Source organism: Scatophagus argus, chromosome 1, assembly GCF_020382885.2.
Source record: "Scatophagus argus isolate fScaArg1 chromosome 1, fScaArg1.pri, whole genome shotgun sequence".
Taxonomy (NCBI): Eukaryota; Metazoa; Chordata; class Actinopteri; family Scatophagidae; genus Scatophagus; species Scatophagus argus.
Window position 1 is genome coordinate 9,403,639 of NC_058493.1, and position 23,883 is coordinate 9,427,521.

At 40.1% G+C, this 23,883-nt stretch overlaps 1 protein-coding gene across 6 annotated transcripts in view; it reads right to left on the reverse strand.

Annotated features, from left to right (window-relative positions):
* The window catches only part of hcn4 (hyperpolarization activated cyclic nucleotide-gated potassium channel 4), a 64,435-nt gene that overhangs the window by 29,668 nt on the left and 10,884 nt on the right, over positions 1-23,883 (reverse strand). For all 6 annotated transcript variants that reach the window (XM_046372592.1, XM_046372509.1, XM_046372244.1 and 3 more), the window contains 2 exons: positions 13,276-13,699; positions 2,817-2,978 (listed from right to left, as the gene is read on the reverse strand). In XM_046372592.1, the coding sequence (XP_046228548.1) occupies positions 2,817-2,978; positions 13,276-13,680 (567 nt within the window). In that variant the 5' untranslated portion in view covers positions 13,681-13,699. The remainder of the gene's footprint in view (positions 1-2,816; positions 2,979-13,275; positions 13,700-23,883) is intronic.

The window sequence follows — 23,883 nt, forward strand, 5'->3', positions numbered from 1 at the left end:
AGCCTAAAACAGAGCCCTGAGAATGGGCGGATGGAGCGTGAGACACTGGAGGCTTGCATGACAGTAAGTAGGTCAGCTATTTAGAAAAATGTGATTTCTTTCTGAGTTTTCTCATTTGTAGATAAATTGCCTCTTTTCCTTTAGATCCTGGTGGTAGTTCATGGCAAATCAATATCAACTCTTTCCTGGGGGTGACATGTCCAAATTGCTTTCAAACTCATTTCCACAGCGGAAAAGCTGAGAGAGATAGCAGTTTTATTAGTGCCCTCCTGAAAAGGTAAGAACTGATGACCCAGCAAGATAATGGGACAACCACAGCAAAGAAGACAAAATATGTCTCCTAATGATTCTAATCAGAACTACACTGGACGTCACCGAGTCAATACTAACAAACTATTTGAATACCAGGTAATGTCAGCAAAAACATGAAGAGCTCTCCATCAGAGAGATGCCTGCCCCCAAGACTTGAATTAATTTAGGAAGATATATCTGTTATTCTGTCACATTGAGAACCATTCTTCTACGTAATGCAATTAATTAGACAGTGTTTACTGTGTGAAACATAACAAACTCCATTTTGATGTTAATGAGAGGCTACATCCCTCACACGGGATGTTCAACTAAGTACATTATGAGTGCTCTTGCTCACATCTCAGAGCCTCTGCACTCCTAGCTGCAAAGGGCTGTTTTGGGGTGCAGGGATATGCAGAGGCAGCCAATGCAACCTCTGTGGAAGTTCTGGAAACATGACTGTGAGCTGTAACAACATGAGAAGTAGAAAACGCCTCAATTTAATTCCAACTGCATGAAATCATTTTGTGACAGGACATTTGGCATGTGAGTCAAAACATTTAAGACATAGAAGACTGGATTTTTAGGTTTTAATGGTTAGTAACTGAAGGTAAAAGTGGGGCTGAGTAAAGGCAATATTTTTCTGAAAATGTAAACATATACCAAGAAAGTTAGATTAGTTTTGTATAAAAAACAGGGTATGGCAAATGCCTTTTTCCGCAGGTCGATTATGTCTGCCTTTCTGTTGTGGCTTTATGTATCATGCAGTATTATTTCTTCATCTGCAATGTACATAAGATTCAAATACAATATGTTTCTCAGAATAAAACAAAAGATTAGTGAAGCACTCATGCCCTTGTTTTCATTGCTGCAGAAACAGACATCAAATCTTAATCCATGCATACTGTACCTTAATGATGAGCCACAGTTTACATTATGTCGCCTGACAGCTCAGTCTTATGTAACTTGAGATAATCCCCTTGCAACTTGGCTCAATGCATATTGAACTGGTAGTAAAATGCATCTTTTATGGCAGAGAAGAGAACAGAAAAAGTCGGAATGCATATTTTCAGTTTTTGTCTTAATCCAAAAGACTGAAAGAGGTTGGCTAAATTGGAAGATAGCCAAAGAGATAGTCTCCAAATTGACCCAGTGCTAGCACAGTCCCTGAGCAGGACCGCCTCACCTCACCTGACTGTGTGTATCTCTGCACCGACAGGTATGGAAAACAAGCTAAAATTAGCTAAAGTGTGAAACATCTCAAGGGACAGTTGTTTGCAACATCTGTCATTTCTTATGATTAAATATAACAAGTGAGCATGTCAAGGACTCAGTGAAGCATGATGAACCAAATACATCATACCTTGAGCGATGTAACTACTCATGTGACATGTGCTCTGGCACGGAGAGACGAACATGCAGCTGACTAGAAGTTGGTTTATGTAAAAGTCAAAGTTGGTTTTCTTTGAATTTGCTGTTTTGTTGTATCCCAAGATGCATTTATTCAGAGGTTATCTTCATGTTAATAAAGGCAGCATTCTGTCTTTGATTGAAATTACTAAATGACTTCAAAAAAGACTGTATTAACCTGTATTGTAAGTATTAAATTCTAATGAAAATAATGTGCATTTTTCTACACAGAGAGTTGTCAACGGGGGTGGCTGTGATGATTGTATGGTTATTAAACAGCTGACTGCAAGCTGACAAGGAAAAACCTGCTTGGTCGAAACTTTGTCAGTAAATCTATTTTATATCCAGTCTTTAATCACACCTTATGGACTTCTTTTGGTTTTTCGATCAAATGAGTTACCGACCATGCAAAGGCCCAAGCGTTGCCCTTTTGACTCCTACATCGACACGTGTAGGGAACCACTCTCCTCAGCTGCCTTGCTTAAGGGTTAAACATATGTTGTTGAGATCAATCCTTATTGATGGCCCCAGCGCAAAACCTGGCAATAACTCAAAGCCCTTTGGAGCCAAATTCTTTTATAATGTGCTAAGTTAACATGAGGACATAAGCTGCAGGTGATTCAAAGTTGCACATCAGGTGTGACACAGTCCACTTCCATAAGCAAATAAACAACAACTTGGTTATGAGCAAGGCTTTAGCAGAGACTCTACTCCTGCAGCTGTTTTAACAATGCAGCAAAATTAAAGCACAGCATGAGTGCTCACTGAAAGCTGTCAATATTCAAGCAATATTGAATAGGGGCTGTCCATCCTCCTTAGAAAATCAATGTTCCCACAGCGTCAGTGTCCCTCTCCTTTCAAAATAAGGACGAATGTCCAGAGCTCCAAATAAATGAAAAAAAAAAAAAACAACAACAGACAATTGGATAAATGTAGGCAAACATAGCAGATAAATATATTTGATTTAAGGCTTGAACTGACAGATATGTGTGGCAATCTTTCCAAGGATGCTAAAGGACTTTAGTACAGTAATTATTGTAGCTGATGGATGAGATAAGATGGGGCATACTCTGATTCAAATAGGCATGAGGACTCTGTCCAGGAGAAGCACTTACCACCATCTTATTTTTGGACACCCAGCAGTCGGCGGGGAAGTCCTGCAGCATGGGCACCAGAAACTGTAGGCAGCCGTCCCAATGACACAGCAGCAGCATCATGCCAATCAGGTTGACTATCCTCACCATGGCGCTGGCCAGGTCATAGGTCATGTGGAAGATCTGAGAAAGGGAGCAGAAAATGGGTTAGAGTTTCTTAACAAGATGATGGTCAAATCCCTGAAACCTTGCAAAGCGCACACACACAAGTCCTCTGGGGAGATTTTCCTCCTCTGCAAGCAGTTAAATGACTTCTGAGACCATTCTTCCATCATGTCATGCACGGGGTTTGTGGTTTAGGAATTAGACAACAATGTACTTATACTGTAGAAACCTTAGCCTTTTACACTGCACACAGATGAGCTAGTTGATGCAGATGTTACTGCTCTGAGAACAGTTCACAGGGGATGATCAGCAGACTGGGAGCAGAGCTTTACCTCCCCTGCTGCTGAATCACTCTTATCATCAGCCACTCAGCCAAACACAATAATGGTACATGGGTAGAGGTGGCTGCCCTCCTGGGGTGAGAGTGTTCATGGGCTTGGTTTGTTAATCCTAATGATAAATATACTCATAAGGCGCTGCAGGACTTCTGGGCTGGTGTAGATTTTAATGGCCTCAAGCATTCAAAGCCCCTTAATCCCATTGAAGACCATGTTGTGCACTGCTAACCACTCCACTCCTTATTAAAATCCACTCAGTGCCTTTTAAGGGCTAGAGACTGACGGGGGATGTTCCACCTTTTACTTTGTCGGCGAGCAGTAGATGATAAAGAAGAGGAAGGTGAAGACGTCAAAATGTCCATATCCCCCATATCCTATTAAGTTTCATCTACGTCTTTGTTTGTAAAGCACTGGCCTTTTTATTTTTCTGCTTCCATCTGAATACATACAAGTGTGAATGTGTATCTGTGCTTTTTTTTGCTTATTATTTTAGTGCGTGTTAAGAGGGAAGCTGGCAGGGACCAGTGAGTTGTTTGTCTAGGACAGTGTGGGTGCCGCTGCACCATCAAATCACATCAATTTAGCTCCGTCAACAGGCTAGCACGAAGCCAGAGGTATGCCCAGGAAAATGTGCATGGGTGAGGAGCGGAGCCAGGACGGAGACATCCCTGCTCACGCACTCTCTGTCTGCCTGCACAAATATTACACACTGAAACTGTCTCTCTCCAGTGCTGTCCCTTCCCTTCTTTCTTTGGGCTCTTGTTCAAAATGTTTAGCCTTGGGTACATTCACATAACCTAAGCCGAATCATTCACCCAGCTGCACCTTTTCTTACTCAAATCCCCTTATTTCTCATTTGCTCGTGTCTGTTCACAGCTGCACATCAAATGTCAGCTTTTGATTATTTTTTAGCAGCCAACCTTTTTCTTCAATCACAGTGATAAGTCATGTTATCTACCGTAATATGCATCGTTGTGCATGCCAAATTTCCTTTTGCATCCGCATTGGCATTCCATAACATTAGCATGTTAAATTCACTCTGTGGTGAGTGAATAAATAATGAGGTGTTCCTTTCCATCTCCCACATTGAGCTTGATACATTTTTCATCATGTGAAATCGCATTTCCAGAAAGAGCTTTCTAAAACAGAGGCTGCTTTAAGTTCAGAAAAACATGATGTAAAGCATTCAAGACGGTATTGTTTACATTTTAAATTGTTATTTTAATGTTCTGGCATAATTACATTTACCCTCAGACTGTCTGCAACTCAAAACTGTATATTTTGTCAAAGGAAGGAGGGACGAAGAGTAGCTTCCCAAGCTGTGGAGGCAGGATATTTAGGTTTAAGGGTTTAAGGGTCCCTTCTCCAAGACATTCATTGTCTTAATGGATTTGTTTTTATTTAAAAAAAAAAATTGATAAAGCTCTGATAAAGGTTGAAAATTAAAGGGGTACATCACAGATTTCACACATCAAAATTAGCTTACTTGTAATTAGCATGTGAAAACAGTTGTCTAATTTCTTCTGTGGATCTGGGGGACCATTTGAGAGTCTGATAAAATAACCTGTTTGATGTTACTGTTACATCATCTCACCTCATCTTTTTGGAGACATTGTTAATAAAGGAGCCTGTTTTATGAATTGGGGAACGGGAGTTTCACAGATGTAAGAGCTCTAATGAAAACCATTGCTGAGTTTAATTACGGAAAATGTAGGATGGATCAATCTTAAAGCATGTAAAAGGTCTCGGTCCACCACTGTCCCCCACCTTTATGGAAACAAAATACTATATTGGTGGAGTAACGACATGTAAATGCATCACAATTACTTTAAGGTTTGATAAAAATGTGTTAGCACTGTCATCAAAAACAGTGCATACCATGGGCCATTTTAGGACATAACTCTTTTTATGGAGCATGAAATGATGTACTGGCTTCAGTGTGTCATGTACATTGTGTGGGTTGTCCTTGAACCTGTGAAAATAGTGAATATAGTATCAAACTCTCTACAGTGTCAGTATATTTCTGAAGCAGGATAAATTCTCTTCAATATCTTGTGGCACAGCCTGAATGACTCATTACTGTTTAACAATAACTCCTGCTATGTTCCCACTGTAGAAGTGCCCTCAAAAGACCTCTGACACTGACTACTGTGTGGAGAATAAAGCCTGTGACAACTGTCACCGGTAATGCCATGCAAATCTCCAGTTTGTAACCCAAACTCTACTGTCACTGGAAGTAGGTGATTCCCCTATCTCTCCTCACAGCTGCAATCAATTCAAATACGGCCATGTCAGACAGGAGCAGACTTTCCAGTTATAAAAAAAAATTGTTCCCGAGAATTGGTTCTGTTAGAGGGTCGGATCATTATTAAAGGATCATTATACTGAGGCACAGGGAATGAGGTCTCTGTATCTCTTCTCATTCTCCTATCTTTTCTGCTGCCACTTGTAAATTATAAAATAGCCTCATACTGCAGGGCATCTGTGCATAGTTTAACACAGAAACATGTAATGTGCTATAAACACATACACAGAGAGTATTTAACACAGAAATGTACATACAAGCACTGTTTGCACAGCGTTCTACAACATGGCGTGTTACATGGAGGATGATGGATTGCTGACCACTTTCTTTTAATTGATAGGGACACAGAGTGAGCTTGGCAGCATTGGCATCAACATAAACAAGAGAGCTTTGATTGATGAGAGCATGGAGACACAACAAAACAGTTGCTTATGGGGGGCTTGTTGTTACTGACATTACCCTCATTAGGTCTGTTCATATGAGAAGCCATGCTTATATTTTCCTTTCCTTTTTTCAATCAAAAACATGAAGTCAACACTAGTGTAGTGGTTTCATAAATGCAAATGATGAAATGGCAAGGACATGATTGCAGATGGGATCTCCATTATATAAAGGGTAATTATGTGGGAGAAGCCGCTTTAACAACAGTCGATGATACAAGATAAATAATTGAAAAAGGAAATGAAGCATCAGTAATTACAGTAGAAATACTACAGTTGCTATAGATGACAACCACCACTGTCAACTACTACTACTACTAAAAGTATAGTCAACATATAGTAAATGTAGTGAACACAGCCAAATTATGAGACTATAACTATAAGACCAATGCAAAAGATATTCATACGCATTCCACAGACAAATAAAACTAGTACATAAAGACCAATAAACATCATTGGGGTCAAAAACAGGGTTAGGTGCTTAAGTCAAAAACTAATATCCTGTTTCCTTGTGAGCCAGCGATCAGGCCCAAACAGGCATGGAGTGGATAAAGGCAGCTGCCGAGTCATCTCAAACAGATGGAGTGAGAAGAGTGTGATCCAGGTGAGAGAATAGATGCATATGTTCCATGGTGCCGATGCTAGCTGCCCAGACACAGACGACGTTGCACTATAGCGCGGCATCTGGTGTTTGCTACTCGCGCTGCTAATGATGATGAATGTTTTCCATGATGCCGTCTCGTCACATAAGAGAAAACAAAATTCTTCACTCATGCTGTTTTTCTGATGCCATTTTGCTGACTGAACCTGCAACAAACACCCTGCTTACCTCAAATCTCAGACTTTTACTGCTATGCACCAAGCAATATGGTTTATTTAAAAGAGTTGTTTGATTTGTTTTAATTAGGTTTGTAATATTCAAAAGACATGATTTCCCTCTGATGAGGAATGAAGTATATAAGCTAAATCGCATACCTCATGTTATTTTTAATCATCCGCAATGATGGCAGATTCTGGGAGCAGGCTGTGGGGGCAGGCTAGATTTCTCGCTATAAATGCCCTCAACCAAAATGTCATGCTCATGCATGCTGTCATGGTGGACAGAGCACACGTGGAGAATGAGAAGTAGGCCTGGGAGTGGACCACTGGGAACACCCTTCCATCATCTGTCTGAAAAGGCCTGGAGGGCTCGGATCACAAAAACCACTCTCACTCTGCTCCCTACCAAGACGCGCCACTGGGTTTGTGCAGGATTACACGTTTCTGTGTAATAGTTTTTTAAGCAAATCCACTGTGGGTATTGATATCACACAAGGCTTATTCAGACTGTTGAGGACCTGTCACTATTGCTGGCAAAGCTCATTGTGCACTCAATAATAGCCCATTAAATCTATTCTTCTTGCTTTTCTTATCTCTGAAAGACCAGTCCTTGGCCAAGGTAATGGGTCAGTGAGTGGGACCTGATTAGCTGATTTACCTTATTTAAATATTTTTGTATAGATTTACTGGGTGGAAATGAAAGGTGCATCTCTCCCTCTATGGACCCACGGGGCAGCACAGTTAACTTCCATCACAGTGCCTGAGTATTTTACTGATGAATCGTTTTGTTTCTCCCTGACTGCAGCACATAGCCAATTGGGCAGTCAGACCCATAAATCTTAACAATCGAAGATGCCAATATTAATAGAGACAGACGTTCTGCCACCTTGTAATGAATAAACAGGTGGTGTAGCACAGCTCCTTACACATAGTCATTTCACTACACACCCAAGCATAAAATATCGCCTTCTTTGGCTTTCAAACTCCCTGTCCCCCCATTAGTAAAGGCTTAAGCTCCCATCTCAGAAATTTATCTCCTTCCACTCTAAAAACAATGTTTACTGGGTTGGCAAGTCAAGACGGTAACGTTGTAGCCATCAGGCATGATGGGAGGAAGCCCTCGGAGCTTCATCATTAGTGCACTGCCTTGAATCTGATTTAACGGGATGACTAATCTCATCCAAGTCACTGGTTCGTCAACAGGAGACAACTCCAACGAGGAGAATATCCGGTCACAGTCTGATTTTTATCCATATGAAAAGTGACAAGAGAAAGCTGACAAGCGGGAGACAGGGGAGATGCCTTAACGACAGTCTGTGCTGTGTGTGTGTGTGCACGTGCGATCTGCACACCATGTTGAGCGTCATTATGCATGACAGTATTATCAGTGGCATATAGCCACCACCAAAACCTCTTTGTTTGTAAACAAAATTCTGTCAACATGGCGACTGTAAAAAATCTGGAGTGTTTGGAGAGGAAATGGAAGCAATCAGAGCTCATTTATGACAGATGTGATAAAAAAGGACATAGAAGAAGGGAGATTCATGAGCTGATGGGAAGATCTTTGCTTTAGTTATGCAAAAGGATACTGATGTTTAGTTGAGGTTGGATTAGAGTCTTAGAGTGAAGTGAAGATGATGTGATTGAAGATTAAGGCGTCACTTGCTGAAATATTGTAGGACCAGTTTGGGTTTTGTAGTAATACGATAAGAGTTTCTTTTTTACTCTCCAAATTATGAGAATGTTAATTAGTTATAATTACTCACTGGTACGACAGAGCTAACATTATTTCAAGAACAAACCTTTTTGTTAGGACCACGTACATGTAGCATCCCACAGCTCAGAGTGAGACAGGAACAATTACATAAAATGCTATTAATTTATTTTTTCCAGTTCTAATTTCTGATTAAATTAATACCATACAAAGTGGTTAAGTATCAAATAATTTCAAATAATCCAAAAAAAAAAAGGAGATATACAGAAGTGTAAGAAGTACTTGGATCTTTTAATTAAGTAAACGTATCAACACCACAGTGCAGCCACGCTCTGTTTGCTTCAGTGAACGTACATAAGTTTTAGCATCAAAATATACTAGAAGTACCAAAAGGAAGAGTATTCATTTAGCTCACTCCAGAATGAAACATAATATACTGTTATTATATTTTCATTGAAGATGCATTATGTATGTATCAACTCAAAATTCCAGCTGGTAAAAATGGAGCTAAATCTAATTATTAAATATAATGCAGGGCAGTTTAATGCATAAAATTACATCATAATCTATTTGTTGATTACATCTGTATTAATCATCTGAATCTGCAAAGTAACTAGTAAATAAATTGGAGTAAAACACACTTCAACAGTCTCATTTAAAGATATTTACAATCACTGTAGCTGTTCTCATGCTCAGAAAACCTTATCGCTGAGCTGTAGTGTGTTTGATGCTGCTTTGACCCAAAAATCCCCTCTTTTGCCTCCTGGTAAGCCCCACTGAAGCAGTTTGGAGGTCAAACGTCACGCTCAAGGACACTTCAACAATTTGTCGTTATGTGCAAACATGTCTGAGCCTCAGGCAACTTGCACAGTATGCTGTCCTAAGACATGCAATTATAGTACATGCCAACAAAGCCAGCAAGAGCATTCATACTCACAAAAGGAAAATTCAGCTGACATCCATACATATATTACAATGAATAGGTATGTATATTGATTGCAATGCACTCTAAAATTCACTATTTGCCAAGGATATGTATGTACATGTGTGCATTACAGATTATGACCTGTGAAGGAGTTTCATAAAACCAAAGCTGAGGGAACTAAAGATAGCATTCTCTTTTTTATCTCAGATTAGGCATCACTAGGTTCAGCACCTTTATCTCCATCTCTTGGACATGCTGTGATTATAAAATGCTGATGCAATGATCAAGGACGATGCTATGTCTGGGCAATAGCTAACTGTCCCCCAAAAAATGATGAAACAGATTTACGACACATTGGACCTGCCTGTTGCTGTGGAAGTGCAGGTACAATTGTTTCACTGAGAATGTGATGCAGCAAATGATCAGCTTAGTCACCTTTTGACAGGTTTCTGTATGGCCTCTAGGGTAAGTAGGAATTTATGAATCTATTTTTGACAACTTAAAAATAATCACTCTTTGCACCCATCCCTGAAATGCTCAACTGTAATATATTTGCGCTCTGTTGCGGCTTTTGGCATGAATTGCCTTTCCATCTCTTCACTACACGTTATATTCCTTTGTCTTGTCCTGAATTCCTAAAAAGCTTTTATCACTGCAGTGCATACATGAGAAAAGATTCTAATTTTAAAAATTGTTCCCAACAGTATCACTCTACGCAGCGCTAAACCATGCAGTACAGTTCACTGAGCTTTATTCAACACTTCCCAGAAGAAGTGTCCTCTGTGTGACTTCTTACTGGGGAGGAAATGAAACTCAAACAATAACAAACCAACTGAGTTTGTGCAGGATTATTTATAGCTTGCAGATACTACAGAAATATGAGTAAAACAAATGGACTTTTCTTTTTGGAGGACATCAGGACATCACAGGTCTGCAGGTTCTGCTGTGTGTGCAACTCGCCGAGTAGCCATGTTTAGCGTGGCAAGCAACACTGCACACATTCAGTGGTACATGGGTAAAAACTGTGCAGTGTCATATCATCACAAAGATCTCGCCTTTGACTGTGAACGTATCTATGAAACAATAAGAACACTTTACAATATTTGCAGGACAGTCCAGGACATGAGTACAACCGCAAAATTACTATGTAGTACCAGTTTCTCTCCAAAGCTAAATATGTGGGTGAAAACACCAAAGTTAGGTCAGTGTAAAGTGTTACCAAAATATTCAAATGGAGATGAGATACGTACAGATTATCTGAAGTGTGGCTGTGGAAAGGAAAAAGGAAAAGCCAAAAAGTCAGTCAGGTGGTGAGATCTCTGCGACAAGTTATTCTGCAGTGACAGATGACATTTCTCTGAGGTTGCATCTGGAGTACTCTGGCACTGAGGCAAAGCTGGCCTTTCACTCTGTCTGCCTAGCTAGCATTCATCAGCAAACCTCATGCACTCACACACACATAAACACAGACCACCTGCACTGGCATAAAACATGTAAATGGCAGCTGGTTGCGTGTGTGTATTGTCTCCTTTCTGTGACATGTTGCGGTTTTTAGATGATGGTTCAGCAGGTGATACTTACTTACTTTTTCTTTCTTTCTTTTCTGCTTATGTCTTCTTCCTTTGTGGACTTATTGGCCAGGCTGAACACGTGGCAGCTCACTGTCAGCGTATCCACTCTATTCAAATAAAGGTTGGCCTTGCCTGCATGCACCCCTGCCTTCTTTTTGGGCTCGGAAGTACAGCGGCAGACATGCATGGAGGCACAGGGTGGCAAAGGGAGTCTCCCCCAGTGATTCATTTGAACTTTTCCTCTCTCTTTGAAATGGCATCACAGAGGCCTTGCATGATTAATGTCACCACAGTTATATACACTGTTCTACCCAGAGTGCCAGCTGAATATTTGAAAACTAGGAACTTTTCACAATGCCTGTGGGCAGTTCTGGGGATGTTTGATTGGCAATCAGCTTGCCCTTCAACCTTTCCAATTGTCCATGTAAGTGTCTCACACTTGAGTGAACCCACCCATAAACTGAGTGGTGCTGCGCTCAACAGGCTAATTAATGGATATCAGTACAGGTGTTGTGTGTTGTTGCTCGTATGTGAATCTGAAACCATAGACTCACATTGAAATTATTTTAGTTAATTGTTACAATGAAGACAAACAGCACTTTGCTTCAGTAACACTGTCACTACATGAAACTCTTTGAAGCTGCAGCAAAAAACAGTTACTACATTTTCCTATTTATTGCCCAGAAGCAGGTTTACTTTATATTATTTTTATAGTTTCTTTGCATGTAGTAATCATGTGTAAGTCCCGTTAACTACCATAACTATCCAAACTGATACTGGATTGGGAAATATAACTAAAAGGAAACTAGTAATTTAGTGTTTAAGTGAAATGTATCTGAAAACAAAAGTCGGTACTGGGTAATAAACACACTTCAGTTCAACACTGTGGGGACCAGTTACATTTCATCATTGTGATCTGAAATGTTATGAACAGCTTATATGATGTGCAAGATCCATCAGAAAATGGCTTCTGAGCCTTAAGGTTTATAGGTTGACTATTAAATTAAATTGTTGCTTTAAACCCTGACATCAACAGCAGTGGAAACTACAGCAATGCACTTTAACATCTGTGTTATGGTCATGCACTCTGATTGTGTCCAAGTACTCTTCATTGAGACACTAAACTCTGAGCTAAATCCTCAACTCTGCCCTTCCATCACCTCAAAGAAATATAAGCTTTGGTTATTTTCAGGCATGATATGAGGAATGACAAACAACAGCACACTATGAAGCACTCAGCCTCCAACAAGCTACTACTACTTGTGAGTTGCATGTAAGATAAGATAAGGGAAGATGAACATTATTGATCCCACAGTGGGGAAATTCACTTGGCGTGGCAGCTCACAAGAACAGAAAAAGAGTGCAAAAAGCAAAAAGTGTGCATAAACAGCTACAAAAATATAATAAATTAACAATTTACAAGTACAGTAAACAGAGTACAATATACAGCTATATGTATTAAATTATCCATTGTCTCTATTATTTTTGACTGACCCACCAAAACAGCCCTGACTGTCCCATATTATCCTCGAATGGAACATCTCCTAGTTGACTCCATGCTGAGAATCTGATGCTTCTCTTTGCACCTTTTACCTCTGAGAATAAACAACAAGATCCATCCATTGAAAGCAGTGGAAACTTTTCTAATTACTGCTGCAATTATAATCATGCATGTACTGCAGCGACGCCTTTCTGGGCTATGTGGTCCCTCTGCTAGCTGGATGGGCACACAGAGGGAAAATGCTAATCAACATCCCGCCTTCATCAACTTATTGGTGACTGGGGCACAGCGAAAGAGCCTCTTCACTCCTTTCAAGGGTGGATGTAATCAGAGGCAGCATCTATCCCTATTTCCTTCCCAGAGGAAAGGGGAAGGTGCAGAGTTCTGCAAACACACTTTCAATAGCCTCCCAGCAAGGGAATACTGTTTGGATTATAATTGGATTTAAAAAAATGGAACCCCCACATGTTTCACCAGCTTCATCAAATAGTATGCTTGTGGGATTGTCAATTATTGTCATTTCTGCAGTATTTCCCCACTCTTTGTCCTTTTCTCTCTGTGTGAATTCACTTGCTGACATCCAGGGAATCAAGTTTGCGAAGGACAGCTCAAAACAGCACGCATCACACACATCATACAGTAAAGCAGGCAACATTCAGCACGGCTGTGCACATACAGTTAAACTGAGGTGCAATTTCCTACCTCTTCCCATTGGTGTATGTAGCGAATGAGTCTAGAGAGGCGCAGGAGTCGCAGCAAGCTGAGGATCTTTGTGAAGCGGACAATCCGCAAGGCGCGTGCCGTCTTGTAGAAATCTGAGTCGATGCGCGTCTCTACAATGAGGAAGATGTAGTCCACGGGAATGGAGGAGATGAAGTCCACCACAAACCAACTTCGCAAGTACTTGATCTTGATCTGTTGTGGATCCAGGATGATCTCTGTGTTGTCCTCCTTGACGATACCAGTCCTGAAATTGAGGACCAGGTCCATGAGAAAGAATGTGTCGGAGACTACGTTGAACACGATCCAGGGGGGCGTATGCTCGTCCTTGAAGAACGTGATGCCCACAGGGATGATGATGAGGTTGCCCACCATCAGCAGCAGCATAGTCAAGTCCCAGTAAAACCTTGTTAGAAAGAGAAATGGAGAAAGGCACAGATGGATTGATGAACACGAGAATGCTGAAGACATAATAAACCTTTAGCAACATCCTGCCCAGTTGGAGGTTTAACAATAGTCCTCAGTGTGCATTATAAGCTCACTTATATGGACTGCTTGTGTGATATACATACCGTATGTAAATCACTTTACATCACCTAGTGTACACTACACAGCAAAACACATTACAAACAAATGAGAGCTGCCATTTTTTCAAGGCAATAAGAAAATGATGTGGCAGAAATTACACAAGGCATATTGTTTAAAGCATACACTATTAATGTCATAGTAATCCAACAATAGAAAAGGAAACATAAAAAAAGACAGAATTCATTGATAAATTTTAACACGGTCAAATCTTATTATTGTGACATTTATGTATAACTTATAATTTATGATTCTGAACATCTATAGCACAGGGCTTTTTCATAGAAGACACTGACATGTCATAGTGGGAACCACAAAGGTCAGTAACGCTAATGAAGGCTGAGGTGCATTTAACTACTTCAGTATCAGGGTCCTGGTGTTGTGCATGTTCGCTCCCTGTCGTACTGTCATGGCTTTCTGAGACTCCTGGATAGAACAGAGCCTCTGTTAATGTTTTTAGTAACACCAGTGTTTGAAAGTCTGCTGTAAAAAATGTCTGTCAGATATTCACTTGTTGTACTGCGACTGTTGTAAAATAATAAATCTACCTCTTTGCACTGATATAATCAGACATATATCAATACATGTACATATTAAGTGAACTCAAATTCCCTGTGTTTACATTCACGTTGTTTGCTTTACTGTTATTTAAGTCTTCATATTACTTTACATGACACTTTACTTGATAACAATGAATAAATAATATTATTAAGAATTATCTGTGCAGACATAAGAGACTTAGAGACTGTCACAGTGTTTTTCTGTTTGTTTAAACTCTTGGTACTTTAGAGCATTGTGCACATGTGGTGGAAGAGGACTTATAAACTCAGGGTATGACGACAGAATAATAACCAATACATATGTAACCTCCACACCACGCCAGAAGGCACCTTGACATGAAAGCTATTTGTGTTTGAACAGTAAATCACAACTCAAAGGTCAATGAGGGTTAACAGTTAATTACAAACTGTACTGTGACCTCATCTATCTTCCAGAGTCTGGATATACAGTGTACTCTCTGCTGGCTTGGTAATTGAATCCAGAGTGGCTCCTTCGTGTTAAGGATGATATGTCCTGCACACTCCATAGATCGCACCATGAAAGGGTTTTGCTTTGTGTACCGGTACATTAGATGATTTACCCACCTACCTTTAACTGGTTCACAAAGATCTGTCTTTAGCCAAAATCAATTTCAAGAGCAAAACCATATGAAAAAAAAGGGAAATTACCTAATCAAGGTAGCAGATGTTTTTCAGTGCAAGCTAGTTAGACTACATCAAGTAATGACTGCTCTTTCACTTCCTGGTTGCAGATGACATTGATAGATTTCATGGTTGATTCACAATTTACAGTTTGTGACATACTGTCTGTCTCGCAGAGCAAAAACAAACAGATAAAAATAACCTGGCATGTACTGTACCAGGGGTATCTCAAGTTCTTTTTGAGCATCTTGTTTTTTCTTTGCTTCTCTGTGGTTGCTTTTTTGGATGATGTACACTGTTCATTGATAGTTAGTTAGTTCTGTGGGCTTTTCTCTTTAAAATCCCTTGAGACATCATGAAGTGCTACAAAAGATTTCAGGTAAAGCAGTTTTTCCCGTATACCTTGATATCCCCATTGATGCTCTGACAATCACTGATGTTGCACATAACTATAAAATAAACACTATCCTTTATCTCATGCAAAACTTTACTTTTTCATAGCAATGTTCTATTTCTTTCTTCTTGCTGTGAATATGACTACACTCCATTGCTGATGCATCATAGAGTCAAAACAAGAGACACCGCTGATGGCCTGCACTGTGTTCTCCTTGTTATTGTTTGTTGTGGTTGCCTTTGGAGACAAGAGGTCTCACTGGCTCTAACACATAAATCTGTGGACAGACTTTACACCATTTTGAATACATAATCACTGTAAAACTACTGCGAAACCACAAAGCAAGTGCCCTGTAGCAGATGCTTGAGTTGTAATGTGCTTACAGTTTTCAAGAGCATCTCACACTTACACATGCATACATAAATATACAGAGACATACATCTCAGTTTCATGTCTGTTGCACACACACACACACCCACAGAGGAAACAGCGACAGTAATTGGAATTCTTCAAAGCAAAAGGGTATCTACTGTTCCAGTTTGTTGTCAAGTGGAGTTATATTTAGACAGACCTTGCCACCACTGTGTTTGCTCATGTTAGGACTGAAAGCCCAAGAGGACAAGAAAAACGGAAGAAATGCAAACATAATGACATTTGTTCTTCATATTGTCATGTTCTCTAATACTACAAATGCTTGATGGCCTGTGTATTTGTACACAAGTTACTAAAAGGGTGTAAGTGTGTTCCCAGCACTTGACAGGTGCTGCTAGTGAATAAATAAGAATTTTTGTTTGTTTCAGTAACAACTGCAAGTCAGTGACCTTGTTTTGCTCTTTGTATCATCACACAGAATACTTAAAAGGATGGTGTTGATGTTTCTGTAGCTTATTTTTACCTTTTGTTTTACTACAAATCAAATCAAAACATAGCAACCATTTCCTGAAGTACACTTTAGCATTTAAGAAATGTCAATTTAGAACACTTAAAGAGTATGTGAGATATTTCACTGTGTTTAAAACCTATGAAATAAATGTGAAATGTGAAATACTGACTATTTCTGGGCAAATAGGCCAGCACTGGCCACTATGCTGGCATAAATATCCCACAGTGCAAAGCAGTAGTGACAAAGATGTCTAGTTTGTTAAAAAAAAAAAAAAAAGAAAGAAAAAAAAAAGGGAAAAAATATCAGACCATAGATAAACAAATCTCAGCAAACGTTAGATGACATTGATACAGAGTGAAAAGAGGGAAATAAAAAAGTAGTGCCAAAGGAGAGCTCCTCAACAACTCTGCAGAAAGAATAACAAGACATAATGGTGGTTAAGACCACTGGACGTCACTCAGGCAGAACACAGCTACTGCTGCCACCTGTCTGAGTAAGCCCACCTTGTTATAGGAGTGTGGGGATTGATAAGATTAACAGCAGCTGCTGCACAAACACTGTGAAAATGCATCTTTCTAAATATGAAGGGAAGTGCAACATATGTTCAAATGAAAAAAAAGAAAAGCACATGAGATCCTGGTACTGTTTCGTGGTAATACTAGAATGGATTGGATTATTTCGAGTAAATCAATCTACCAGTGGAAGACTTCTTGGGACAAGAAAAAACCTCAATATGCACAACATGTGTGTGCACACATGTGGAAAGTAAATGCTCATGATTTCTCCTTTTCACTCTCATGGTTGCCTCCTAATGGAGGTCAGGCCACCTAAACATAGCAGAGATCCATTTACTGTGTTTTATTATGCAGTGGGACCCTGACACAGACGAACATTGTTCTATAAATACAGTTGGGCAAGTGTGGGATGTTAGGCGGACATTTCAAAGACATTAAACAATCCCATATCTCTGCATGCACCTCAAATCACAGACTCACACTCTGTGGTGGTATACCACCTGTCTAGAAATAAAATAAAACTAAAATCCAGCAACCTGGCAGCGGTTATATGAAGGTGATATTCCCAGGCTTTCAGTGAGAGAGGAACATCTCATTTAAAATGAGGATTTAGCCTTTTCATTTTTTAGTTAGCTTTGTTATGTTTTATCAAATCGCTGTTATTGACACCCGTAGTGATGTCTGGGTTATTCCAGTCACTATTCCAGCAGACAAGAATCACCAAACTGGCAATATGTTAAACCTTGTATGAATGTGAAGCGGAAAGTCTAGTTTATGTTTATGACAGATAATTAGAAAAAAGATGGAAACTACTCATGACATTTTATGAATTTTTTTTCTGCACAATTTAATCTTTTGCCTTGGATTTGGCTGCAAACACAAAGCATAGAATAGACATATAGCAAAGTGCTCTGTAAGAAATAAAATAATAAAACACAATGCATTCATAACCAGAGTTTGTTTGTGTGTTCATAATTATGTGATCCTTGGGGAATGTCAGAGCTGTTCGCATGACAAGGAAGTGAACAGCAGACCACACGAAGGCAAAAGACAAAAGACAAAAAAAAAAAAACTGAACTAAACTGTAATGAAAGACCAACGAGTAAGTAATTTTCCATGATGTCTGTGAAGCAAACTTGAGGCACAATAAAGCAAAGAAACACTGGAAACATTTAGGAAAAGAAACAGCAGAATAGTTTACACCTAACTTGTTCTGGTGCTGTGAATACAATGTACTGATGAAGGGAGCCCTGACATATTGCTGTCTGTCGGGACAGAGCCACAGCCCACTCTGCTCTCTGGTGGGGTGACCAGGGACAGCAGAAACATGTTGTCACCCTCAAAGCGCATCTCACTACACGATAAGCCTCTCTCACTGTCCTCACCCTGCCAACAAGGCTACCTGAAAGGGACTGCGAGAGTCACCACAAACAACCTGGGATGAACACACTTACCTTTCAGAGTTGCCTATATTTAAATTGAGGAGGAACCAAAATGGGGTATATATAGTTCTGCATATACAGGGAGTATATGTTTGTATTTGTACATGCATGCATGTCTGCATGAGTGTTTACATTTCCCATATAGACATATCTATCTGTTGGCCATCATGCTGGGAGAGTGATGGCAAAGCATGCAAGCAGATCATCTGTCATGTTAGGTACAAGTGGCAGACAGCATTTAACAGTGCCTCCCTTTATTCTGCGCCACACTGACTGAATGGGAACAGCAGAAGAACAGTGAGCGCTCCCAGGCTACACTTCCACCACAGCAACAGCCAAATTTATGTGCACTGTAAATGTGATTTGAGCTGATTAAATGATTGAAATTCATCTGTTTTTGCCTGAAAAAACAGTTTTCCTTTTGAATAATTCATTTGTGTGTGTGCGCGCACATGCGTGCATGTGTGTGTGTGCACTTCCTTCCATTTTCTCTCTGAAGATTTGTTTTGTGTTATAAGTAGTCCTGTTCAAAAGCACTGACTCACTATATGCCTGGAAGTTGTGGGTCATGTTATGTTAAAAATCAATGGCACAAATGTCTTGTTTCATTTTGGACCCCGGATACACAACTGCCACTTTTTCTACACTTAAACTGTAGGTTCTGGCCAGTACCAATCCAATATTAGTGGGGTTTTTTTTCTTTTTCCATTTAGTTATATTTCTGTAGCTGTAACTTGAGGTCGAGATGTTGACACACCAGCAGCACCAACACCCATGACTAAGAAACAATGCTGAGCGTGGATCATGTGGTTTGATCTATTTGGCCAATTTCTATTCTATTTAGTCCACTGGCTGCAAATAGCTGTTGTAGCTCCATGATAAATGACAGTACAACAACCTCCTGAAGTCATTGCAATTTCTGAATGAATGAACGAGGGGGACTAAATGAAAATTGTGAAATGCTTACGCGAGGAATCACTTCCTTTTACATAAACTACACTTAGCCACAGGGAGAGGCAATCTATGATCAACTATGTCATACTTAAAGGGGGGGGAACATCTGCAACAAGAAGAAATATCTGTGAGTTGCCCATAAAAGAGCCGTCCGTTGGCTTTAAACAAGCCAGTTGGCAAACACAGCAAGATTTAAGTGTCTAACAGAAGAAAAAAAAATCAGGTTAAAAGGGTTAATCCTATTTTTGTTGTCACCCGCTCCAATGAACTGTCATAACGGTGCTGTCGTTGCTGAGCACAGCCAGCAGGCACACTGCAAGCACATCACTGACAGGCACATCACTGACACTGGGGCTGTGCAGTCGAAGGTGGCTATATTTAGGTGAGGCACGCTGTTTTATCAAACCTAGGCTAAGAAGATTTCATCAGGGGGAGAGGCAAATCTCCCCAACCTTAGGCTAGGAGAAAACAGAGGGATTTACTAAATACCTACAGAGGGGAGAGGAGAAGCAAAATCAACTGAAAGGAGTCAACCTTAGCTAACACTGTGAAAGGAGATCCATAAATAAGATTACAAGTAGTTCTATGGTAGGACATCAAGGTAAGGGCACAGCGTATGATTTTTCATTCACCTCTAAACCTCCATTGAGGACTGTTATTCAACACATCCAAGAGAAAGACAATGCTAAACACAATGTCGAATCTGCTGCAGCAGAACACTTTCTAACAGACAGATGTTTGACCCCTTAAAGGTAAGCACTGACAAAAGTTCAAGAAGATGCACAACCACCAACACTAAGACTGCATGCACGGAGCCTGCTATCAGATAAAAAATGCTTTTAAAAAGAATAATAAAATCTGTCTGTTCTCACATCTTTCATTTTAGTGAGTCATTTAGTATTATTTACATTGTATAATGGCAGAAAGTGTGCAGTATGGCCACTGTGCAAGTGGCTTTGAATGATCTAGAAAGAGCAGACATGCCATTGCTGCAAGTCCCTTCAGTCATTCAGTATATATTCAGTGTATTTACAAAAATACAGCACATTTCTTCAGTGATAATATATTGAAAAATTACAGGGAAATTAAACCATTCAATACTGTAATAATCACAGAATTGCTTGTTTCAGTTCTCCTCATCTTCATTCAGAATTGGAGAAAGCAGTCCAGAAACAGACTAAGAGTCCCAGTGAAACTAAAAGGTGCAGCGTCATGTCTCAGACACTCATGCCCCAGATCCATTTGTTGAAAAAAGTCCAGCCTAAACTTGCTGTGATGTTTAGGTAGCTCAGAAGTGTGCATGTAAGAGCTCTGGCTAAATCATGAAATCACCAGAGCCACTTTGCAAACTGACCAGATGTAATCAGGGAGCCCACGGAAAAGAATGCTCAGAAGTAGCCAAGTCTCAGTTTCCTGTCCCCTTGTCATCCCAGTGGGATGTTTCTGGAGAGGCTCTGCCTGGCACAGCTAGTGGCTACTCAGTCTCTCTGTCCTTGTCTCTGCAGCCCTGGACAGTCCTTCACAACTTCCCAGAGCGTAACCTCCTACCTGTCAGCTCAAAGGAAGAAAAACTATAGTAGTCTGCAGTCAGCAAATAAATACACCCTCTGTAGGCAATAGAGAGACACTTAGCGGCAGGGCTGTACAGTAGAAGACATGGAGAGGACAGAAAGCTCTCCAGCCAGTGCCACCAGCATGCTCTCATCCTACTAGCATATGCCAGTATCTGCACTCTAGCATTGTAGCGTTGTGGACTGTCAACCCACCACTAATTGCATCTGTGTTTTATCATGATGCCTTGTTATCTCCCACAAGGTCCTTAGGGTCATGTCAAAGGGGTCCCCTGTCAGCCAGTCACAGAGTGTGGCAGAAGAAACACTTGCCATTGTCTCCCAGATGAAAAAGCCCCTTCCCCCCAGACCACCAGAGAGAGAGAGAGAGAGAGAGAGAGAGAGAGAGACACTCTCTCCTGTCTGTTATACCAGGAGCTGGTCACACTGCACACTATCACCTCATGCCCTTGCTCTGGGCTGCACCAAAACCGGGCCATTATCTTCACCACTTCAGGTGCTGCAATCAGCAAATGGAGCAGCCACAATGAAAGCCTTTCCTATCCATATACGAAAACAGTGATCTGAGGTCAAAGGGCGAAAAAGGAGAGAGGGGGCACAAAAAGAGCAAAGGGAAAATGTGGACACAGTGACAGAATATGAGATTCTGTAAAACGCATTAAGACAAAGATGCAGGGACAACCAAGACTGGGAACATATGAGATGAGATCTCATACTGTCTTCTGGGCATGAGGGTCATCGCTTTCCCCTCTGCACTGTTGTTCTGAGCAACAACACACAAAAATGGTGGGAAATAAAGCAAAATTAATACAACTTATAAACTGATGGAAAACCCTCACAAAGATACTTGGAGCATGAAATGAAATTAAATCGGAGAGGGGATGCAGTGGATCTGATTTTTGCTGGTCTGCGTGAGTAAGCAAAAGGGGAGGCTTATCTGACTATTAAACCAAACAGGGCAGGATTTATCGTGTTTATTTGTCAGCTCTATAATTTCTCGATTGTACATGCTAAACAGGGTCAGGGATTGGATTTACACACAACTTTGCTGCTGCCTCCCTTTCCAGTTGAACACTGTGTAACTGTACGACCAAAACTGATGCGGGTAAAAAGAGGACATCCTATCGACTATGTAGATGGTGGAAGATAAATCGGGAGACCTCCACTCCCTTCACTGCAGAGGAGAGGGAACAATCAGTCTCTCAGTATTCCACGTCTCAAAATCCAGCTATCTGTCTGAGTCTTCTAGACACCCAGCGTGTGGCAGGGCCAGGCCAAACACATTGATCCAGAGAAGTATTTCCTGTGAATCACGCCGGCCACACACAGAGTTCTTTATTCGGCGTGCTCTGGATTCTGGTCCTCTCTGAGTGGAAACCCCACTGTTTCCAAAGCACTTCAGCCTTCTATACATTCTTACAGAGTAAAGCATGGAGGACGTGAGGGAGTGATAATCACAATGAACTTATGTCAATAAATCAGTTGAATGATAAACACATTGAGTGAGGAATTATTATAAGATATGAGGACCTCTCACTTTTCATATGTTGAATTACGATTGCACCTTAGATCATTACAAAGATATACCATGATGTATAATTATATTTTTTGTATTATTTCTTCTTCGTTATAATTTTTGAATTAGATGAACTAGTGAAATGAGATCATTCATAAGATGTGGAACCTATGTACAACAAAGAGGTAGTTCAAATATAAATCAAACTAATATAATATTAACAAGATTGGTAATAATAATAATAGTAAATTCAAAGCTTTGTCAAATACAATAATCAAGACGATCTGAACATGACAGTTCTTGACCTTAGAAACTGTAATTTTACTAAATTATATCAACTCAAGGTCCACCTATCCTCTGTTTCCTGATCACATCTCATGGTCTTCATTGGCAAAGGTGAGAGTTTGTACAGCTGTCATAGTGGTGTGTCAGTTAAATAATCTCTTAGTAACTGAAGTTATTTATACCACATTATAAACAGACAACTGAACCAGCTCTGAGAAAAGTCAAAATCCGTATTTAGATGAAAAGAATGAGATGCAGGTAAAAACTTACAAAATGTACATAGTAAATAATACTTACAAAACACAGAAAGTGGAGCTTGAGTGACTTTTTTTTTTTTCAAATATTCAATGCATTGGTTTAACTGCTTTAGGACAGACAAAAAAATTCATATGTGCAAACTAAAAAGCTCAAAAAGAAATTTATTTATTTATTTCAGTTAACTTGAATTTGGTAAGTTTTAAAAACAAGATTTGTACATTTCTGTTAAACACAATATGATTTTATAATCATGATATGATTCTGGTCTGTAAGTGTTAATACTGAATTAATGACCAGTCCCAACACATGGTAATCCCTTATAGTTCACATATTTAGATAAACCTCCCACAAGAACAAAAAAAAGAAAACAGGGAAAAATGTATTTTTATGTTTTTTGGGGTTTTTTTTCTGGTAAGAAAGACATAAAGCAGAAGAATGAAATGTACTGACACCTTGGTGCAAATTGTCACTGTTACATGGCACATGGTCATCTGCCTGAGTCACCTGCAGGTGAAACTGATTATTGTTGGCTTAATGTTACACATTTTACTAATTGGAACTGAACTGAACTTATTAGAACTTGACAGTGAAGCTGTCTTTGTAATGGCTATTCTCTTCCATTAAATTTAAAGTGCCTTTTAATATGGTGTTTCCCATATTGTGTCCACCCCTGGAGCAGCATATCAGTGCCATTGAGACATCTTGGCCATTTTCTATCTAGGCTGATAGGAAAAAAGCAATCCAATTTCAGAGAGACGGATGGTGTGAGAATCCACCTGGGACACAGCCAGGGCTGGAAAGGTCATCCTGTGCTAGATATAGCAGAACCTGTGTGAGAAGGAATGAACAGGCTGGGGCTGCAGCATGCATGCAGAGGTCAACATAAGGTATGGTGTGATTTGGTTACTGTGTTATACAAACCATGCATGAAACATTGGGTATTTGGGGGGGGGGGGGGGGGGGGGGGTAAACTAGAACATTAAGC